Here is a 22,049-nt window from a genome sequence, read left to right as displayed (position 1 = left end):
AACAGTTGTCCTGCCAGTAGGATCTTCCATCTGAACCGTGGATGCTTGCGGCTCATCTAGAGCATAACGCGCCTTTCCGTGTCATCTCTGTAGGTTTGGAGTCGAGCCATGCCTTTTGTTTATGGACGACAGATTTAACGGTGCTCTGTCCAAAGCTTAATCTTGTTTAAGAATTTAATCCCGTTTTAAATCTCTCCACAACTTTCCATTGTGACCGGTCCGCCTGCATCTCTTGTTCTTCATGATGCTGCTTACGCAGATCACCTGTTCTGTGAAAGCCTTACACAGGTGGACTTTGTTTACCAATTAAGTAAGTTCAGAAGGCAACTGGCTGCACTGGATTTTATTTGGCTGTACCAGATTAAAGGGGCTTGATTACAAATGGAACTTCAACCTTTTTTTCCCAGAGGCTTTGAGAAAAACTTTGAAATGATGGAAAACCAGATTTCCGATTTGCAATTATGCACTGCCTTGTGTTGGTATATATATCCCATAAAATCATCATAAAAATGCGCTGAGCTAAACATGTGATCGAGCTACGAATACATTTGCAAGAAACTAGTACATCCTTGTTTATATTTATATAAAGAAATAGAGCCTGCTCAGCAGTGGAAATTTGAAACAAACCTCTGTGCAGCTCAGATCTGTTGAGCATCAAAAGTCTAAAAGATCCCATCTTGCCACTGGCTTATGCTGCTAATTAACTTTACTCACCAATATTTGAATTTAAATGAACAATTAAGAGATATCATCAGGGGACACAAAGCACCCCACGAACAAGTTTATGATGGTGAAAAAAAGGGGATTAGAGAAGGCAGTCAGTGAAGGAAGGAGGGCTTTTAGACGAGAGGGCGGGGAGGGGGCACCTCCAATTACAATCCACTGAAACTCCACTCAGCAGTAATGAAATGTTTGCAGAGACGTTGCTGTTTGTGGATAATGCACCTCTGTTGTTCCCACCAACAATTATATTCTGTGCATTGTTTTTATAACCTGTTGCAGCTATTGTGCGAATCACTAGATACAGCTCTGACTATCCAAGGAGCTTCAAAGTGATCAAGCATTATTGTTCATTTATAATGGGTGTTTTTTTTTTTTTCTTTTTGTAGCTGTTGAGGGAAAAAAAAGGAGAAAAGAAAGGGGGAGGAAAATGTCTGCATCTTTTATTTATTTTTAAAGAATTACATAATGCATTAATCACAGTAAAGACAAACCGGCCTTTCCCGCATGTCAGAGTTGTGCAAGCTTACAAATGAATTTACAAATCGGATGCAAAATTTAAAACTCTCAGTGGTTCAGGGAGCAGAGGAGGAGAGCTCTGACACAAACTCTTTAGACTGTTTGGTTGTTTTCAATGAAGACCTTCAATTTCATTTGCAGAAAGTTTTTCTTTTTTTTTTTTTTTGCACAATAAATTGTTTTCTCCATGAGTACTGTTGCTGCAATTGGCTGGCTGAGGACACGCTGACACAAGGCCGGGTCCGAGTAATTTGATCCGATCTGTGGAGTATGTATTCCCCAATTAAAGTGACATCACATAAAGCTAAGTAGTATAGATGCAACCTGCAACTTGATTTTCCAGTGCGTGGTTTTCTCATCGGATTCATTACTCTGACTGCGAGGAAGTGCACCGCGCATACGCAGAGAACCTGCTTGTGTGCTGTTGCAGACGCGTGTTAAGAAAAGAGGGGGAAGGAAAGAAAGAAAACAGAAAGCTGGGCTGTGAAGTTGCCCATTATTTGTTCATCAGCTTGAAACAGAAATCAGTGAGATGCTGGAACATTGCTATTCATTTTAATCACATTAGTTGCGTTGAGGGTTAAAGGCAAAAAATAAAAAATAAAATAAAATGCACTGCTCCCTGTCGAATCTTCCAGGAAAACATGTTTTGTGCAAAATATACCGTTTTTCTGATATGCATGTATCGCTGACACGAAAAGAAAGCATCGCATCCTCTTGCAGGTTCAGCTGCAGGTCTGTGGCACTAATCCTATTCTACGGTTTATTTATGACGGCTGAGGATGCGCAGACCATCCGATGACTTCATGCAAGAGGAGGCAGAGGGTCAACAGGTCGCACAAGCCTCTCACACCTACACCAATCACTTCAGCATCAAAAGTCAGTAACGAGTCAATAGTGTTGATTGTTTTCTTGTTTTTGGATCTTTATCGTATTGTGTGTTGTGCTGGCAGGTCATTAACTGTGAAAAGAAATGGATCGTTGGAAACTATAATACATGTGGCACAGCCGTGCAGAAAAATGAAGCAGGATTTAAAGGGGAAGGAAAAAAAAAAAAAGAAGTAATTTTTGGATAGTTAATAGCATGCTTATACCAAAACGAGGAAAAAAAAACAAACAATGATACTGAGCCATCACAATGCACTGCAACTGGGGAAGACAAAAAAAAAAAAAAAAAAAAACAAGCACACATAAATACAAGTCCCTTTTGTCGAACTCATAAGGAGGTAGACGGCCAAAACGGTTTCCACATGGAAACGTGGGAATCTCAGGTATAACATTACAAAACTTACTACAATGCCATCAACCAAAAAAAAAAGGCTGCTTTGATAAAAGAGAGACGATGGCACAACAGATATCACAGTAGTTCAATTAAATATTCAACTTCTCTTCTATATTCATCTTTTTTTTCTTTAAACCAGTGTAAAGGTGATCCAGCACTCTTTTGTCAATTAATGCAGGACAATTAATCTGATTTTAGGCTCATTGGGTACAACTCTGAGGTAGGTTGGGATTTTTTGTTTGTTTGTTGTTGTTGTTTTGTTTTGTTCCCGCTCAGGTGCTTTAAACAAAAAAAAAAGACATGTCTGAGCCGTGACGGTAAGAAGTGTGGCGATGCCCGTGTTCCAGGAGAGGGACATAAAGGGGTTTTCAATGGAGTGTGCATGTGGATGGGGGGACAGTGCCTATTTTGGATTAACAAATGAAAAACCTGTACAGAGCACCCCACATCAAAGGCACTATTTCAATATATCCATAAATGCCACTGTTGCTCTGTGCATGAGTTAACCCTGTACATATTAATCGCCCTGCTAAGGTGCCTTCCTGTCTCAAGCGTTTCAAACGAGTTTATTATAACCTCAGACATGATATGCATTATTTTCTCTTCTTAAAGTTAGATAAAGCATTAAATAGAGCGACAACTATAAATACCTTGAAGTTGTTACACATATGTAGGCCCCGTCTGTTCGAATTAGTGAAAGTTTGGGAAAAGATTGAAGTAAACAATTCTTGAAATAAGCTGCCCGACTGTTTAAAACTTTATGAGAGTATGGTTAAACGCGGACTGATCTCACCGTTTCCCATCAGCAGCTATAACTGTGAATACCCCCCCTCCCCCCTCCCTCCGACGAAATGCAATTAATAAACATTACAGTGACATTAATTTGGAGGCCCATCCCTCAAACCTGGGTGAAAAACAAAACAGCGATCGTCACCTAGGAAGTCTGGTCCCTTTAGATAAGATTATATTTTTACATTGATTTAACCTCATATTATCAGTTGTGAATACAATAAAATTTCTAACAGATCCCCGCTCACCAAAAGACCAAAAAAAAAAAAAAAAAAAAAAAAAAAACCTTAAAAAAAAAAAAAAAAAAATTTTTTAATCAGATTCAGCGTTTTTGTTGCCAAATTTTGCCCCACCCCCCCTGCCGTGGCTAAAATCTGGATTTCTCCACATACGTACAGTAATATATATTTTGTTATCTCTCAACGTCTCTGGCTATGTACAAGCTATACAAATTCGGAGCAGGGCCGAGAGCCAGGATTTCCAAAGCTGTGCAGAGGGAGCAGTTGGTTGGGAAGTCTCCCAGTCTCCCGGCTCCTTCCCCCGCAGTCTGCCCGTACAGGTGGCTGTTCTGCTTCACTTGCGATCGTCGATGGTCTTAATGAATTCCACTGCAGCGGTGAACTGCATCCACCAATAGCACTCCTCCCCACTCAGCCGGCTGGCGTAGAAATTACTGATGTACTGAACGGTGGACAGCAGGCAGGGCGGGTTTGCCTGGAGGGGGAGGGAACGAGGGGACGGGCCCACATTAAGAGAGCGGAAGAGGCTCGAGCAACAGCGTGCGGATTGTAATCAGAAACGTGTCAACAAAAAATAATAACGCACACATGCGGGTTTCTAACAGTGTGCTGCAATCGCAGTCAAAAACAGAGAGAGAGAATTTTTCCGAGATGATCATTCTTAATCTTCACTGACAAGAAAACAGTGAAGTTTAACAGATAGCTCAAACTCAGCCCAATGTCAGACGGAACAAGTGGAGGAGGAAAAAAAAAAAAACTTACTCTTATGAGGACGAAGACGAGGACTGGGACGAAGTCGTCTGCTCCCGGCACCGAGTCCTCGTTGGCTAGACTCAGCAGATTCATGATGGTGGAGCACATACGCAGTATGCACTGGACTTTGTCTCGTGGGGTCTTGTATGCGTTGATGCTCCGGATCTCAGCCTGAGCTGAAGGCCAGGGGGCCTCTTTAAGGTAAACCTGCAGCCAGGACAGGTTAATGCAACACTGGACTCTGTCGACAGGTGCGGCTCAGTAAATTAGAATATCACTGAAGAGGGAATGTTTCTTTTTGCAACTGATTTTAAAAAGTGAAGCACACAGATTATGTAGGTGCATTACACACCGAGTGACACAGTCAAGTAATTTGGATGGCTGGGTGACAATGAAAACTAAAAATTGAAGATGTCGGAAAATCAAATATTAGACTATATATATATATATATATATATATATATATATACTTCAATCATCATTAAAAAATGATTAAACACATTTCCAAGTATGTTTTCCTTACACCTAACTTTCCAAGAATACATTTAGATAATTTCATATGTAGCTGTATTCCACACCTCTTCATGTCTTGAATGGGATTCCTGTCAAAACTGGGATTTCTTTGTTGCTCGTGCATTTAATCTGCTACACTTTCTCCTTCTACTCAACTTTCTATTCAAGCATTCTTTAGCAATAAGTCAGTGTAGAGCTGTCAGTTCAGCAGTATTGTTTATGACGGCGCAGGTCATAATACAAATAGAAATAGAAATTATTTTACTACTGGTGTTACGTAATATTATGATTTTTCTAGAAAAGTTTTTGGTTTTAATTAGCAGGAAGCCATAATTTCCAAAATTGCCAGAATTAAAGATGACAAATATATCACTCCACATGTAATGATTCTTTGAATTTTTTCAAAATGACTGATTAAATAAATTTACTTTTCAATGATAGTTTAATTCCTTGAACAGCAGCAGTAGCTCCTGTTCTTTATGAATGCATCGGGAGGGGCGGAAAGTCATCAAGATAATACCTCTGGGATCTGCAGAGCCTTGTGATTTGCCGTCACAACTTTTGAAAGCCGCTGGATGTGTTCATGGAACAGCCTGCGTGCAACAAAAACACCACCATTTGAGACCAGCATGGCACATGTGGAGTTCACATATTACACATATCAGAAGATTACTTGGCACGGCAAGCGCAACGAGCCACTCACTGGTCTCTGAGAATATCTCCATCCTGATTGGGGTAGAAGGCCAGTTTGAAGATGCGGTTCATAACGCTGCGCTCGATAGCCATCTGGGCGTCCTGCAGCTGGTCCTCGCTTGCATACTGCCAAATGGCATCACGGGCCATGGCACCGTACAAGTAGCGCAGAAAATCCTCCACTGCTGCAGTCTTGTCATCGGCTGCCGTGCACCCCTGGAAAGCTTGAGGCAAGCACAGGAACAACAACCAATGCTCGTGTGCCAAAACGTGCCTTGAAATGACGTGAAGAGTTACAGGAAATCACTTGAAAATAAACACAAATAAAGTAGGACTTTGGATTTAAAACATTCAATCAGTGCAATTTGTTTTAGAGTTGTGACTGACAAGCAATATAGAGAAAAGGCGTTGTAAATCATGAATAGCATGTCAAAAAGTGTTAGAAAATACCGTGGTGAGATTGTCAGAATCTCTCCTCTGAAGGCTGGCAAGTCGATATGCTCAGCCTGGGTTTAGCTACATAGAGGACGGTAAAAAAAAAAAAAAAAAAATACCTTTAATGAACTCGAGCATCTTTGTCTCCATATGTTCGAGGAGGAGGCGAACGCAGACGGTGGTGAAATAGCGGTTTGCCACCTCCTTGTCTCTCAGCACCCTCTGCAGGAGCCGCTCCAAGTGGGCCTGAGATGTCTGCAGACCCTGGCGGCACCGGGTTAGATAGGCTATGTACGGAGCCCGCTTCCTGAAGAGAACACAAAAATTACCGCTTATTAGAATGTCCCACATGCTGGCTCTTCAAATAACCCCGCATTTTGTAGTAACATGACAAAGTTCAAGGGGCTACGCAAAAACCAACAAAATATTAATTACAGACCGACGTGAGTTGAATGGCCTGATCTCTAAAGGAGTTCTGAGTTACCTGTAATCTTCCGCGATGGCGGCAAGCAGCTTCCTGCAGGTGCGCACGTCGAAACGGCTGACGCAGCGTGTGGTCTCCTGAATCTGGGCCATCTGGTTCTTATCCTGAAGGTTGATGGCCTCTGCCAGCTGGACCTTCAGGAAGCAGACGATCTCATTGTCTGAGAGAAACGGGACGATAGAAAAAGGATCGATAAAACAACCTGCTAAGAAAGGATCAGCATTCTTCTACCTTCAGGAGACATGAAGTTTATTTAAACTGAACTAAGTCACTCAGCAACACCTGTATCCTTAAACAGGCAGATGGTGGTCATCCTGCAAATGTGAAGTCGTTGGTTCATTGAAAGGAAACCTAACACCGCATGTAGTACGAATTTGTAGAATCAAACAACCCGTAAAAAGACCTGGGTAACAATTTGCCATTTCGTCCAAATTTAACTTCATAGTATCTACTGAAGAAAGCACTGAAAGGTTCCCGTTTGCAAAGCTTCATGCTTTTGCAAGCACCAGAGACATTATGTGTTGACACATGCAATATGGTTTAATGCATAGCAGGAACATTTTTCTTTAAAGCTTGTCCCAAGCTTTCACAGTAAGGTCAGAGTCTGGAGGTTGTGCAAACTTGCTATTTTGCTAAAGGACACTTTGAGCAACAGGGATGTGTGCCAAAATTTTAGGCTTACACTTAGTTTCTAACGGGCATTAGGGACAAAGATGTATACGCTTTTAGGAAGTTGTAAAACTTATTCTGCACTGTTGTGCTCAAACTAGTAGCAGTCCATCATCACTAAACAGCTCAATCACCATTTTTGGAAGAAGTATGCCAAATAATTCAGTAGGAGTAATAGTCACAGTGCACTCCTTCCCTGTTCCAGCGCAGAAAATGATTGGCTGCTCTGCTAAAAAGATCACAAATGCTGCAAAAGGGAAAATAAAACCAAAAAGTCTCGATGAAAACAGAAAATTAAATGTAAACATAATCAGTTTGAGGCTGATTGGAGAAGGTCAATGGTTACTTATGAGCACTGTCACAGTAAGATGAGGCTTATGTGAATCAAAACTATTGGGAAGTAGCTACTGTAAAGTCTGGTGTTGGTTCGGGTATCATAACAGGGGGTTTCCTCCCATACAATATGCTGTCAGGTCAATTGACTGCATACAGGGGACCGTGGATCAATTTGAAAACATCAAAATAACTGAAGTGACCACGATGTTTTAAACTCAAGAGCAAGTCACTTTGGGTCCAGTCCAAGAGGACATACATTAAAGAGCTGTCAGACCAATCTGCAAACCTTAACCCAGTAGAAAACTTGTAGAGTCAATCAAACGTGCCCAAATCTTAGCAGGAACAGTAAAATGTAATACAATCCCCCTGGGCTGGAATACATCTATACATGTCCAGTTTTTACAAATAGTTGTTAAGCAGTCAAATATCAATTCAGTGACTCACAGAAAAGCCACATTTTCAAGATTTTTTTCAGTTCATGCAGTTAATACTGAAGTCTGCAAACAACCACATATCTATGTGTGCAAACTCTGAACATGTTTTGCTTTGGAACAGAATGTGTATTGTTGCCAGTGCGTTTCTATCTACAGAAACAACCAGATCGCATTTGTATTTTAAAATGATTTCTAATCGATATGTGCTTTTATAATCTATTTGTGACATATAATGAGGTGTGAATCACTGCACTGGACTAAATCTCTCCCACCTTCAGGATCCATGTGATCAGGCAGTCCGTTACGCGTTGTTGTTGGTGCCATGATGGGGAGAGCTACAGAGTCTGCAGAGCACAAAGCCAACCTCAGCTTCTTCTTTGCGTCGCTGCAGGAAAAGGTCCAATCAAACGTCAGAAAAGGCGAATTGAGCAACTGTTTGTAAAGTTCGGGGTCTTTTCTTAAAGCACCATTTTGAATGTCCCACCTGAAAGAGAATTTGGAATCGTGCTGCTGTGCCGTCTGGCTGGCTGAGTCTGGCAGATCATCTGTAGAGATGTTTTGCAGAGCGTCTTCTCTGGGAGGGTCATTCACATTATCCTCCACACACAGCTCTGAAAATATACACCATTAAAGCCAACTACCATAACTAGAGCCATCATGTGCCTTGAACACACGTATCAGTTTTCTCTGCCGACCTCCTGATCCATCATAAGAGGCTCCTCCGGTGGCTCCATCACTCGGGCTGGTCCTCTTGATGTTCCTGTACTTGTCCAGGATGTCCTCTGCTGCCTGGACTTGAGTGTTCTGTCTTGGCACTGGGTCATCTGACAAACCGCACGGCAACAATCAAGCAGCACGACAACAAAACCCGTCACGGAGGAAGAGTTTCAGACATACATACAGATATATTTAAAAAAAAAAAAAAAGAACCCAGTACTGACCTTGTGGGACACGCTCCTGTGCAGCATCTTCCTTCTCATGTTTGTCCTTCTTCCTGAACGCCGTCATCGGCGCTGTGGAGGAGAGACGCGTGAAGAGTGACAACACTGTTACCTCCCCACAGGCCGAGTAGTCATCACCACCTCATGGCCACTTCGGTAAAATTTTGTTACTTTATGGGATGTTTTGAGATGAAAATTCTCCACTCAGAGGTTAACATGCACCCATAACCAGAATGAGGGATCAATTTACTGATGCATTTTAAACTGTTCTCTTAGGCAAAATTAAACCAACATAAATAGGTATGAACAATGTATTGGAACTAACATTGGTATAAGCATATATGATATATTTTTACATATTGATGTTGGTCTGATAAATAAAACTGGGCTAATATTAACAACTGATATTTATTTCCATCTTGTTATTTGTTTCTCCAGAGGGACGGAGAATGTTGACAATGTGGTATTTGTTTGGTCTTGTGACATGATAGTGATGCCGTGCAGGATTTTGTGGAATTTAACTGAAGCTGTAGTGAAATCAGGCCCTTTTTTTTGAAGGTGAAACATAAATAATATTGGTAAATATCAGTTATTGGCCATAGCAACAATATTAATACTGGATAGCAATAGTGGCCCAAATTTTTTAAATAATTGCATTCTCTTTGTAATGAAGAGTACTGAGCTAAAATTTTGTCAAGACTTTGCTGATAGCTATAAAAAAAAGTGGTCACTCAGGCAGGATAAAGGACATTTATCCAAATATTAATCCAAGCGTATGCATGTAAAATGTCAACTCTTCCTTGTTGCAGCGTAAAACTGCCCTGAACATGCAGGCATCCAGTCTCGCTATATGGCAGGCCTGAAATGCAGAGATAGGACATGTAGGGGGAAAAAAAAAATCATCCTTTCTGAAAAGGGAACATTACAAATAAATAGCTAAAACTATCCCATTCATTCCAGTGGTGAGCGTATGTAAACTCTGAGCAAAACTGTAGCAACTGCATATTTAAAAAAAATATAAAATAAAATTTGTGACCAAAATTAAACATAAAGCCAAAAAATATATATGGGCATCTAGAATTAGACCTTTGGCATGTAGCAGAATTCCACAAAGGTCCACCATGATTCATAAACTGTGAATAAAAAGCAAAAACTCCTACTGATGTCCATCCTATTGAAAGTGGTGCCAAATGGACAAGCAAGAGTTACAAAGGCCTCCTCCGAGGCAACAAAAGGAAAACATGCTTTTGATCGTACGATGAATGACGCTAGCATAAAAATAGAAGAGGGGGGTGGATAAAACCGGATGCACGGAGGAGGAGCGTGACTGCGTGAACTCAGCCTACACCACGTCACATCACAGCTCTACAGCTCTAAGGTGACATCTATGAAGCAGCGTGGCGCGCAGCCGTCGGCTTCGGCGCCAACAGCTAGCACGGTGACGACAGCATGGAAGCGTTTACCTGGGACGTCACTCTCAGCCGTCCAATACAGCACTGTGAGGAACACAACAGACAAGGTTGGCCTTTCAAGCACACGCTGCCGCTCTGCGGGGACTACAGACTGAGCCTCACCATGTAGGGCATATGAGACAAAAAAAAAAAAAAACCGCTGCGGTGGTTTGGAGACATGCTTGCTTTAGGCTTCGCAATTCCTTTTTCTACAATTAAATATGATTCTAAAGAGTATTAAGCAGGATTTTTCTTTTTTTGCAGACAGAAGTTTGAGAAATGGTTATAGATTAGAACAGCAGCAAGAGATGCATCATCTGTCGGTGCTGACAACAGAGAGGGTCTATCTAATGACCATTAGCTGCTGGCTGACAGCGCTGCTGGGAGGGCTACAACCACACCATCTACACAGTTAAAGCTCCTCTGGAGACTGATCAGCTTTGAAAAGTCTATATAAATCTGCAGCTGAGAGACCTGTGAGGAAAACAACCGGACGTCTCTCAGCGGTAACTTCAAACAACATGAAACATTATTTTCCAAATGGAATTCCATCAGCGATAGAGCAGAGATCACACATAATCATTCTTTTCCCTGTGTTATAAATTGGTTTTGCTTTGCTCTTTAAAGTGTGATTTTTCCTGTCAGTAGTTATTTGGAGAATCTTTCTACCAAGCCCAAAAACAACAACAAACAAACAAACAAGTGAAAATCATAAAAATTTAATTTTAATTTAATTTGTAATTTGCAATGTAATTAGCAAAAGAGAAAAAATATATGAAGACAATGCATCCATTTCCTTACCTTTGGGAATGGCTGACACAAAACGTTTCTTCCACCACGGTCTGTTGCGATCAGATTTCTCGTCGTCGCTGTCTTTTCTGTCTTCCATCTTTGAACAGAGGTTTAGACATTAAAATCAGGAAATAGTGTATTTAAAGGGCCACATGTCTGATATGCGACAGCTTCTCCTTCATACATGTCGGCAATAACTCCAATTGCCCAAATAACTAAGGTTTTAAAATAACTTCTTTAGTGTTTCCGTTTCATAGGAAGTTACTTCTTAATTTCAGAGAAAGAATACATTTTTTTTCTATTTTCTCCCAGACCTACTGCATAAAATCCCATTAAAATATATACAAGCAAACACTTTTTTTTTTTTTTTGACAAAAAGAACCATTTACAGTTTCAACTTAAATATTTTGAATATGTGAAAGTGTTTTATATTTTTTGTCAATGACTTCAAAACGCAAAACTCATAAAATTATTACACATAAAGTGAAATAATCCAAGGCTTTATTTCATGTAATTTTGACAATTACATGAAATACATGAAGATGCTGATTTTGTTTTCCAACAGGACTTGGCTTGACTTAAACAGTTCAACGAGAACATGAATAAATATTGTTTTCGTAATTCAACTGATTGGAATCAGTCCAGCAGCTCAGTTGCACTGTCAGTCCAATTAGTATATTGAATTAACCAGTTTAATATTGAGTGTACTATTTTAGGTATTGTATATTTTGTACATTTGAAGACAAGTGTCAATATCTAAAAAAAGGCAAACGTCTGCTTTATGAGCATTTAAACACAGATCACGACAGTCACTAATCGATGGTGTAAATAAAACAGAACTCGTTACCTCTCCTTTCAGGGAGTCCTTGCTCGGCGACGAGGAAGGTCCGGCGGCGAAGGCCCCGGGAGGGTCACGCTCTTCAACCGCCACCCGCCTGTTAAGGCCGGGGTCGCTTGTGGGCCGGCGGCCTGGGCACACGATGTCAGAACTGCGACTGCGGACCAGTCTGTCGGGGAAGGAATGGCGCTGCTTTGATTGCTCAAGCTCAGCCTGGGCCAAGCACTGAGCTGTGCAAATGGAGTGCCGTATGTCTGGGCCCATAGCACTGGCTTCAGGGATGGGAGGGTCGGGGGGAGGGTGAGTGGGCCTGGCGTAGTGCACTTTGGGCCGAACTATTGTCCCTGTGGAGGAGCCTAAAACAATAAGGAAGAAAAGGAGTGAGGAAATCCATCAAACTTTAGCAATCTAGTAGCAATATGTAGCAGAGTTCAGTAAATTATCTCTATTTTCAGAGTAACTGACCAGTTTTCTAAAACTTTTTTCAGATGTGTATTATGTTTGACTAAAAAGTCCAAACATATTTATGAAATGGTATTTCTTCTCTGTATCAAACCATTTTACGTTTCTAGAGAGACCATTTGAAACGTAATCAGCAGAAAAAAACTCTGTGTGTGGGGGAGAGAGAGCTAAAGAGAGATGTTGGTGGGAGATGAGCCCTAGGTGGAGGTAGGCCACCTGTTCCAAGGGTAGACTCTCTCCTGAAAAGCTTCCAATGGCAGCCTCGTGCCATAAGCACAGTGGGACAAGGGGACAGTGCCAGAGAGCCTGGGGTGAGGTCTCTCAACCTGTCATCCCCTCACCTTGCCTTAGAGACACAGACACTACCGTTCCTCTCAAACATTTTCCTGCTCCACAAAAAAAAACTGAACAGAAGCTAGAACCAAATATTTTGTAACACTAAATTAGCTGGAAAAAAATGGGCATTTCCCTTTATGTTCTTATAATTTTAGTTTTGCATGATTCAAGCATGATCCATGCTCATATGTCTAGCTCTGAAGTCCCACAAAATATTGTAGAATTGAAAATTACCTTCACCAGAGGAGAGCGGATCAAACATGGCGAGCAAAGAATCGGCCTGTGAAGGCGGAGATGTCAGATGGTGGGCTCCTGCAGACAGGTGAAAACAACGAAGCAATTAACAGTGTTCCTAAGGATGAATGAATTAACTGTAGTGATGATGCACAGGGTTAGCCATGAGGTTAAAGGGGTAATGTAATGTATATACAATTTAGCCAATTGTGTTATAAAGCCTGAATGAACAGTAGATTTACCTCCATAGAAAATTTTGTCAAAAAAACAACTTTCTAACTATCCAACTGTTCATGATAGTGGGCAGATTTTGGTTATCTTTGGTCAGTAACAACCTCCACACTGAAGAGTGTTACTGTTATTGTGACTCATTAGTGCTTAGAATCAGAACCTGATTAGATTTAGGGGTCGCCAATCATCAATCATCAGTAAGGGCTGGTCAAGCTGAAAATCTGTTTACTGCAGCCACTTACTCTTTTTCTCCAGGCATCTATTATATATATATAAAAAAAAAAAAACATTTTTCTGACTCAAGAGCAGAACTCAAAACACTTATACATATGTAAATATCGTCATTCCTGATTACCATCCACTTTCATTTTTAATAGAATGCAATAGTAGAAATATAAAAAAAAATGTAATACAATATAATAAGTTCTGAAAAAAATGAATATAGGGAGAAAAGCAGTCGTTTAGTTGTGTGGCAAGTATGGAAGTGGTAGCAGTTTCAGTAAAAAGGATCCAGTTAATGTGGATTAGACCATGTAAACAGCAGAGGGAAAAAAATATATATAAAAAAAAAATCTCCTACCATGACCCGACTCCTCGCCATCAGGACTGGTCACGGAGTCCTTCCCGCCAAAATCTGAGCTACACTCTGACCGCAGGTCCTCGATCTTGTTTGGGATGTCTTCCGAGGTCGCACTGATACCTGTAGTGAACATGCACAAAGTGAACAGTTCTTTTGAGGTCAAAAGCAAATTCAATATCACCTCTGCAGATGTTTTAACTTGGCACCAATCAAAAAAAAAAAAGAGAAAAGAAAAGTGCATGTGCAACGGTTTTTAAAACAAAAGAGGATATTTTTGTCTTTAGACTTTGCTGTATTGTCTCTCTCTCAGGTGGGAATCCAGTGGGAACTTTAAATTGGTAGCGTAAGCTCCCATGGGTTAAGGGAAAGACACGGGTAAGAATGATCATCAGAAGTGGACTATCCATCGGCAGGACCCTGTGGGACTTTCCTCCCGTGAGCTGAGCCAGGAATGTCACCGCTGGCTTCTTAATCTAGAATACTACTTCATGTACTTCCAAACTCCACGTCCACCTGAGCCCACGGACGAAACGACCAGCATTAACCCCTGTGTCACTCAGGAAAAGGTCACACACCAATGCAACTATGCAGGTTAACTACCCTCCCAGCAACATGACCGCTCTGAAACAAAGAGCCTGGGAAAGAGAGGTCTTCTGTTTCTACCCAAACACACCAAAACAGTTCGATTAATATCTTTCCAAAGGACAAAAAAAAAAAAAGAGACTACAGAGTCAAACACTGAAAGAGGACTCAAAGTTTTTAGGACACAGAAACGAACAAAGCAGTCTTTTGTTGTTGTTGTTTTTACTACATATATACCTGAGACAACACTGAGGCCTGGTGTGCTGGGTCTCGAGCTGACTTCTCTGACCTCGGTGTCATCCGAGGTGCTGCCAACGCCAGAGCAACTCTCCAGCTCCTGCAGACGCTCCTCCTGCTTCAGGTCTGGGGCTTCTGCAGACAAACCAAGAACAAAAAGATTTTATTTTTAGATATTTTTTTCATGGTTAGTATTCCAAAAGAAAAAATGTACAAAAAAAAAAATAAAAAATAAAAAAGAGATGCCCTAATGCTGGGCAATAAATTGATTGTATCGATTAATCAAATTTTTGGTTTGGAAGATTTTATTTTTGGGAAATCAGAAATTGTTCTCAACTTTTTCCTCAATTTTAAAACGCTCTAATAAAATTGCATCTTTAATCTGGAAATATTATAACTAATTTCATCATTAAACAAAAATGTTCATAGCCTGGTCCTAAAACTCTGTCATACAACTCACAGAGGGGATGACTGAAATAAAATAAAATCAAACATTTTATCTTTTAGCCACATCACTCAGCCCTGTCATGCCCCTTCCCTCACTGATTGAGCACTGCCAGTGAGCTGGCTGATGGAAAACTCTTGAACTTTTCCCTCGCTTGCAATAAAGACAAATTCAACTCTTTAGAAATAACTCACAAGAACCCTTAGAAACAACAAAAATCTGTATTTTTACACAAGCCCCATAAATACCACTGTAACTCATACATAGGCATTTTTAAAATCATCCACTCACTTTGTTATGATTATCAGGGAAGCAAAAATGTACATATGAAAAACATAACACGGCCTACATCATTATTAGCCTTATAAGTGCCAATCTAAACAATAAAGCAACCGCGTCCAATTTTTTTGCTACCCTGTGGTGCTGTTGGGCCCGACCCAGAGGCTTTCTTCTAGCAGCAGTGCTCGTTTGCACGCTCGTTAGTAATAATGCGTTGCTGAAGTGCTCTTTAGAGTGTAGTTTTCTGCTGCCTAGCCATGAAACAAGCACTGTGCTCGAACTGAGCACGATTTCGCACCATTACCGAGCAGAACGGGGGCAACAAATGGAACAAAAAAAAAAAAAAGCAATCAAGACACTCATGCATGTCATTTTTGTTGCAGTGCACATATTGAAATACTGCACTGCTTTAATTAACACAGGCCCAAGCTTTTCAAAGAAACACTTAAGACTGTTAAAGCTCTCTATTGATTTCCACAAAGCACTCGTTTTCAAAAAAGGGAAGTCAGACACGGCATCTCTAATTGATATAAGATAAGAACTTTAATGTGGTTCATATGGATGCGAGAAAGCTGCGATGAGTGCTGATGTTTCAGAAGGAAATTCACAAACTTGGGTCTCAAAGCGGCAGCTTGGCAAGTCTGTCCAGATAAAGAACTGACAGTCTATAGGCTGACTGTAAACTGAGGACAGCTGCTGTCCTTGTGCTTCCCTCCCCGCTGCCGTCACAGGTGCAAACGCACCTGGTGGTCCCTCTAAGGAAACCCTTAGCTGCCTTTTACTGGCACAAGCAGAGCTGCCCTGAAAGACAGGCAAGTGTACAGAAATGCGATGACAGATGTGCGCATACGTTCCTAGTGTGGAATGCGACGGAAAACACACCTGGTATTCCCCCCACTGTACTGAAGAAACATAAATATATACACACATAAACACGTGTTCAAATGCACATCTGAGGCTGTCATTTAAGTTGCAGAACGATACACGACACTGGAGCCAGTCCAGAATCAACCTTTTGCTCCCACCTGAGTCACTCGGAAGGACCTCCACGCTCCAGGCCTCGCTCGTGGTCTCTGACATGGTGGAGCCGTAGGGGTCCAGCAGAACCGAGCTGGAGCCGGGAAGGCACAGCAGGCTGCCGAGCATGTTCTCCGCCGCTGCCCCTGAGAGCACGAGACAAAGGGTTAACGTCCTGAATCGGCACAGAGCAGCTACACTGTCTGGGGGGGAAATAAAAACGCTGACCCAGCAGCAACTTGCAACAGTGGTCTGACTTGCAGACATGTTTACTTTATTAAAAGACAACTACAGATGCAGATAGAAAAAGACTGTAAATACGTAGTTTGTTGCAGTAAATCTTGAAGTGAAAAATTGAATATTCAACTTCGGTAAACATATTCAGTGGCGGTTCTTTGCAGAAAGTTAAAGTCCCATTAGAGTTCAGCATGTTCCACATTTATATTAATGATGGTAGGCCAGGAAAGTCTACCAAATAGCCAGTAGATACGTAGATTGCGCCTAATGGTTGCTATAGAGAATCGCTGACCAAAAGATATCACTCTTTGCAGCAGTTCTCCAACAGTGAGCATTGGAGCCATTTGTTAACCTCTGTGGCATCCTGCTCATTGTCTGTGGGACTTTGGATATGGATCCTCCTCGTCCAGCCTGTAGCTAATGACAGTGGCGCTCTTTGTCAGGTCATATTTGTACGGGAGCCAGAATGACATGGATTATGTAGTAAACATAAGGTAAAAAAAAAAAAAAAAAAAAACAACCTCCGATTACTTGAAAAGAGTAAAGTGTAAATAAAAAATAAATGCTTTCTATTAATTTATCCTTAAAGGGAATGCACAGGGGACTAATAACTGTAATTGTAATGTCTTAATCATGTATAACAAACATTAAAATTGAAAATGCTTTTTGTTTGTCTCATCCTATATTAAAAAGTAAACTATTCTATCAATTGATGAATAAACTTTTACAGGGTCCTGCAGGTTTCACCAACTCAAATTCAAGACTTTTAAGGCCATTGTGAATTAAATTTAAGGCCTGTAGTACTATAGAAACGGACAAAAGAAAATCGAAAATAAATAAATCGTACCAGTTGGCAACAAATGTTAACCAGTGGCTACAATGAATGTCATCCAGACAACTGCAGATAAATTTGCATAAATTATAATCAACATAAGCTAGCTAGATTTACCCTGGCAGGGTATATTAGCAGGTAGTTAGCTGTAGCCGCAACAGCCTTGAGTCACAGAACTAAGTGCAGATGTCTGCACACGACTCAAAGTTTTGCATAATTTTGAAGTCCCGCGAGAACAACACAGAATATAAGATTAAATAGTTCTGTGCAACAAAATTTAAGACGTGTGCCTGAGGTATTGAAGGCCAACTTTAAAAAAAAAGAAGAAAGAATTTAAGGCCTTAATTTGAAAAAGCTTGAAGCTAATTTAAACTGAACAGCACAATGGTTTATGATAAGCAAAAACATGACTGATCAAAGGACTGACACAGAGTTGAACATAGATACACTAAGGTGTCATATGCTTTACTGGGACACACAAGTGGATGCACCACTGTGCCAAGGGTCAGAGGTTAATAGGAACATCTCATCCCATACTGGCCTCCAGGGCCACGACTTAGAGCTGCTGATTAAGTGCGGCATAATTCACAACCAAATTACTGCTTTGTCCATCCTCCTAGAAAGTCCCTCTATCTCCATTTGGGAAGCCGTGACTTAACAAGGCGGAAAAATGCAGAGGAGGAAGGGAGGGGGGAGCTGGGCAAGCAGGTGTGAGTGGGAGTCGGTGTCCACGGCTCATGACCAAAAAGTCAACCTGTGCGGTAGGTGCGCTCCCTGGTTAGTGAAGCTTCCACATCACGGCACATGCATAAACACTGAGCGCACACACATGCCGGCACCCAGGCAACAGAGTGTGCTGCTTTTTGGCAGGGACAGGCCTCTCACTGACAGTGGGAGCGCTCCATCCCGCTGTCCATGTTTACAGTCTTCAAGGTAGGGGCGCAGAGTACTTGTCTTTCAGGTGGATGATTAAATGAGTGGCACAACAAGAAGTGAAACAATTAGAATTTCTGCCTCATTATCATGGTAATCTTATCAGAGGGATAATGAGGTATTAATGGATATTTAATGTGCATCTCATAACCCAATCCCTTGGAGAAAACACATAAGGAAATCGCTGTAAATTCACTTAATGATGGAAAAGTCCCCCAACGCCATATTCCGAAGAATGAAAAATGGTGGATGCAAATGAGAAGGAACCAAGGTCAATAAGACTGCGGGGACTGAGTGAATGTCAGCGAAGAGAGAGGAGGAGAAATAAGCTGGGGGAAAAAATGACAAAAAAAAAAAAAAAAAAAAAAAAACGGTGAGGGTCTCGGTAACACAGACGCTCAAAGATCCTTTCTGGTTGGGCTGTAAATAAACATTTTAAGCTCATAACCTCAGTGTTCCCATCACAATTTTAGCCTTCTTTAAAGAATGCTCTATCCATTACATCCTTGGAAATAATCACTTTAAATCACATAGCTGCATTATTTCTCTAGAAACGGCAACAAGCCACTCTTTTAATCTCAAATTCAATTATACTAAAGAAAGAATGTTATTTTATTGATTAAATTTGAAATGTAAAACTTATGTCATATAGATTCAGCAGATACTACACTATTTATGATCATTTGAATGATGATTAGAACTTCAAGTAAAAAAAAAAGTTTCTTTGATAATTAGATTACACGAGAACAATAAGAAATTAATGTTTGTTTTCAATCACTGCTGACTTGACATTTGTCAAACTAACAGTAGTTGACACCCAAAAGCAGGGTAAGCTACAAAAGCTCATTGCTTGCACATTCACAGAGTGCTGTATACAAGAATCTTGATTAAAAGTTTAGTGGAAGGACAAATGTGGTGGAAAAAAAGGTGACTATATAAGCCTCGAGAAGATTGTCTTCGTACATGATAAGCAAAATAAGCAAATGCACTGTCCCAAAAGAGACCAAAGTAACATTTTTCAAATAAAAGTAACAGTAGCATTTTATTTTAAAAGGAAAAAGCATGGAGGAGCACAGAATCCAAGTTGTGTGAGATCCAGTGTGAAGTTTCCACACTCAGTGATGAATATGAGAGACAAGTTCAAAGTCAGGGCAGCACACCAGTTCATGCTTATGTCAGCCGACAACCTTTATTGAGATGCTGATTTCATTTTCCAGCAGGACTTGGCACCTGCCAGCACTTGGAAAAGTGTCACTACCTGGTGCAATGATCATAGTAAACCAAAGTATCAGCAAGAGGAAGATGAGACACACGGCAGCCAACAATGCAGGCAAGCTTGAAAGCTGCTAAAGAAACAGTTTGGTTTTCTCAAGATCCCAGCAGAGCCTCCGGTTGTTTGATGCTATCCACTCATTTATGCAGACGGAGGCCTGATCAATACCTGAGTGCACATATTGGACATAGACATACGTTTCCATGAACCAGAAAAAGTCTCATTGCATATTCTAATTTTTACAGAAGCCATTTTTTTTTCAATATCTGTAAGCAACAACTGGCAGAAATAAATGCTTGAAATGGATCACTTTGTGATGAATTTCAATAAAATCCAAGCTTCTCTTTTTGAAATGAACTAACTGTGTTCTACATTTCGCAGCAGTGGGGTAAGACGTAAAAACGTGCTTTTGGATGCTGTTTCACCCAAATGCCACAAGGTGATGACATTTCTCTCCATTTCCATAAATACAGACTGTCTCTCTGTGTTCAGTAAACAAATGACTTGTGTAGGTTCATTAATTACCTTTTGATGCACAGAGTGAAAGTCTACACACATATGAAGAGCACAAGGAGGTTCTGCACCTGCTATTTCCAGCAGTCGATCTTCATCCATATTTGGGTCAAAGTCGCTGCCAAGGACGTCGGTGCTCCAGGTTTCACTGACCGTCTCGGAGATGTCACGGTCATCTGTCAGACCCATCATGTCTCTGATCTCAAATTTGCGCAGTTTGTCATCCAGGTTGTCCTGTGTGGTAGCTGAAGGAGACAGATCGTCACAGATTCAGACTGAGCCGGCCCATTTTGTGGATAATTGTGCACGCATCATGCTAAATACTTCAGCAACGTTTAGAGGTGCAAGCACACACCCTGTTCGTGCTCCAAGAGCTGCAGCGCTTCTACACCGTTGCTCCCTGATGGTCCGGCCCCCAACTCGGAAACGGACTCTCCCTCCAGGTCCAGAGAGGACACAGAGTTGGAACGATTGGATGGTCCTTAGATTGGTAAACAGATCAATAAATAAATACCAATGAGTCAACAGAAGCGAAATGCTGTGACCTTATTATCAAACTGGAATACTGGCTCTATTTGTTTGTTTTTATTATTCATCTATGCATGAAAAGAGGAAAAATATTTTACTTCCCTCTTGTAAAAATACACAAAAAAGTCAACCAGTTGTGTTTCGCCATGCGTTAACTGTTTGACCTCAGGCTGCAGACTGACCCTCTGAGATTCCTTCCAAGTTGTCACTGCACAGCGAGAAGCGCAGGGTTTTGTCTGGTTTACCATGCAGCTTAGTGTCGTCAGCCGGGCCGTCCCCCTGGGGCCCATCAGCCATCTGCAAGTTTAAAACCTGCAGAGAAGAGGAAGGATAAACAGACAGCTCATAGAAACCAGCTCTCTGATCCTGCATTGACAAGAATCCTTCTGGTTAGAGGGGGGGGAAGGGTTACCCAATTCAACGACAGCAGTTCAAATTTCATTTGGAGCAGAGAATTAGTTTTCCACAACGAACATATTCCATTTCTTTGCCTTTCCTTTGTTGGGAATGTAAAATGCATAGTAGAGACGATGAGAGATCTCACTCCCCTTCAGTGACAGGAAATAATATTGGGCTGAATTTATCACATCATCATCTCCCCCTCCAAATGAGTACATTAATTCAAGTCCCATTACCTCATTCTCTGACATCATCCCAGGGACAGTTTGAGGGCCAGTTCCGAGTGAAATTACTAGCACCTCCTCTGGCATCAACTCCTGCAGGGACTCCTGGGAGCTGGCCTCTGCCTCCCCCTCCTGGGCTATGTTGGTACGGCTACGGCTGCGAGCAGCTGCTGGGTTGTAGGTGACAGAGAAAAGACAACGTATTTTAAAAATGTTAAACTTTAAAAAAAAAAAAACAACAACTTTAAAATGTCTTCCCCCCAAGCCAGCCACCCCCCCCCAAAAAAGCTAAAGAGAACAAAATTTAAGCACTGATAATAAATCACAAGTCTAAGAAAGAAAACATAAAACCGTAACGACACAAAGACAGCTATTAATATAAACTAATATGATTTTAATTTAGATTAAAGGTGTTAGTAATACATAAAAGTGAATTATTTAACTGTATTAGGCATGGGTCGGTTACTGGTGACCAAGATTTCAAAAGGTCACGGTGTTCAAACCTCTAAATCGCTCATGATGCTCAGCTGAATGCAGTGCTGCCATTTCCGCAGTGCTGCGCACTGCCAGTCAGCTGGCTGATACTGGCACCAATTGTGTTACGATTTCGCTGTTACCAAGGCTATAGCTGACGAGCCATGACCTGCATGCTTATTAATCAGCCCACTGCAGGCTGGCTATCCAAGCAGATAGTTTGATTTAATTAACAAGCTAATTTGCGGCTCATTTTACTTGCTTTGTAGAAAACACAGGAAGAAAGAAAAAAGGTAGAATATTTTACACAATAACCAAATTTACTTGTAATTTAATTCTATATCT

At 41.1% G+C, this 22,049-nt stretch overlaps 1 protein-coding gene across 7 annotated transcripts in view; it reads right to left on the bottom strand.

The window, feature by feature from the left end:
- Positions 1–2,786: 2,786 nt before the first annotated feature.
- gapvd1 (GTPase activating protein and VPS9 domains 1) overlaps positions 2,787–22,049 on the bottom strand; it is a 32,806-nt gene continuing 13,543 nt past the window's right edge. For 2 of the 7 annotated variants that reach the window (XM_015042391.1, XM_015042395.1), the window contains 21 exons: positions 21,243–21,400; positions 20,790–20,919; positions 20,435–20,560; positions 20,151–20,324; positions 16,300–16,437; positions 14,551–14,685; positions 13,732–13,851; positions 12,921–12,998; positions 11,898–12,244; positions 11,060–11,147; positions 10,271–10,303; positions 8,808–8,879; positions 8,562–8,690; positions 8,351–8,477; positions 8,139–8,251; positions 6,428–6,587; positions 6,063–6,250; positions 5,519–5,732; positions 5,336–5,408; positions 4,312–4,509; positions 2,787–4,024 (listed from right to left, as the gene is read on the bottom strand). In XM_015042391.1, coding sequence (XP_014897877.1) covers positions 3,884–4,024; positions 4,312–4,509; positions 5,336–5,408; positions 5,519–5,732; positions 6,063–6,250; positions 6,428–6,587; positions 8,139–8,251; positions 8,351–8,477; positions 8,562–8,690; positions 8,808–8,879; positions 10,271–10,303; positions 11,060–11,147; positions 11,898–12,244; positions 12,921–12,998; positions 13,732–13,851; positions 14,551–14,685; positions 16,300–16,437; positions 20,151–20,324; positions 20,435–20,560; positions 20,790–20,919; positions 21,243–21,400 — 2,942 coding nt within the window. In that variant the 3' untranslated portion in view covers positions 2,787–3,883. The remainder of the gene's footprint in view (positions 4,025–4,311; positions 4,510–5,335; positions 5,409–5,518; positions 5,733–6,062; positions 6,251–6,427; positions 6,588–8,138; positions 8,252–8,350; positions 8,478–8,561; positions 8,691–8,807; positions 8,880–10,270; positions 10,304–11,059; positions 11,148–11,897; positions 12,245–12,920; positions 12,999–13,731; positions 13,852–14,550; positions 14,686–16,299; positions 16,438–20,150; positions 20,325–20,434; positions 20,561–20,789; positions 20,920–21,242; positions 21,401–22,049) is intronic. The other 5 variants (XM_015042392.1, XM_015042396.1, XM_015042393.1 and 2 more) reach the window with 3 other exon arrangements.

This window comes from Poecilia latipinna, unplaced genomic scaffold (assembly GCF_001443285.1).
Source record: "Poecilia latipinna isolate Pla-1442-1.1 unplaced genomic scaffold, P_latipinna-1.0 Scaffold587, whole genome shotgun sequence".
Lineage (NCBI taxonomy): Eukaryota > Metazoa > Chordata > Actinopteri > Cyprinodontiformes > Poeciliidae > Poecilia > Poecilia latipinna.
Note: the sequence above shows the minus strand (reverse complement) of the source record. Positions and strands in the feature narration are given on the sequence as shown.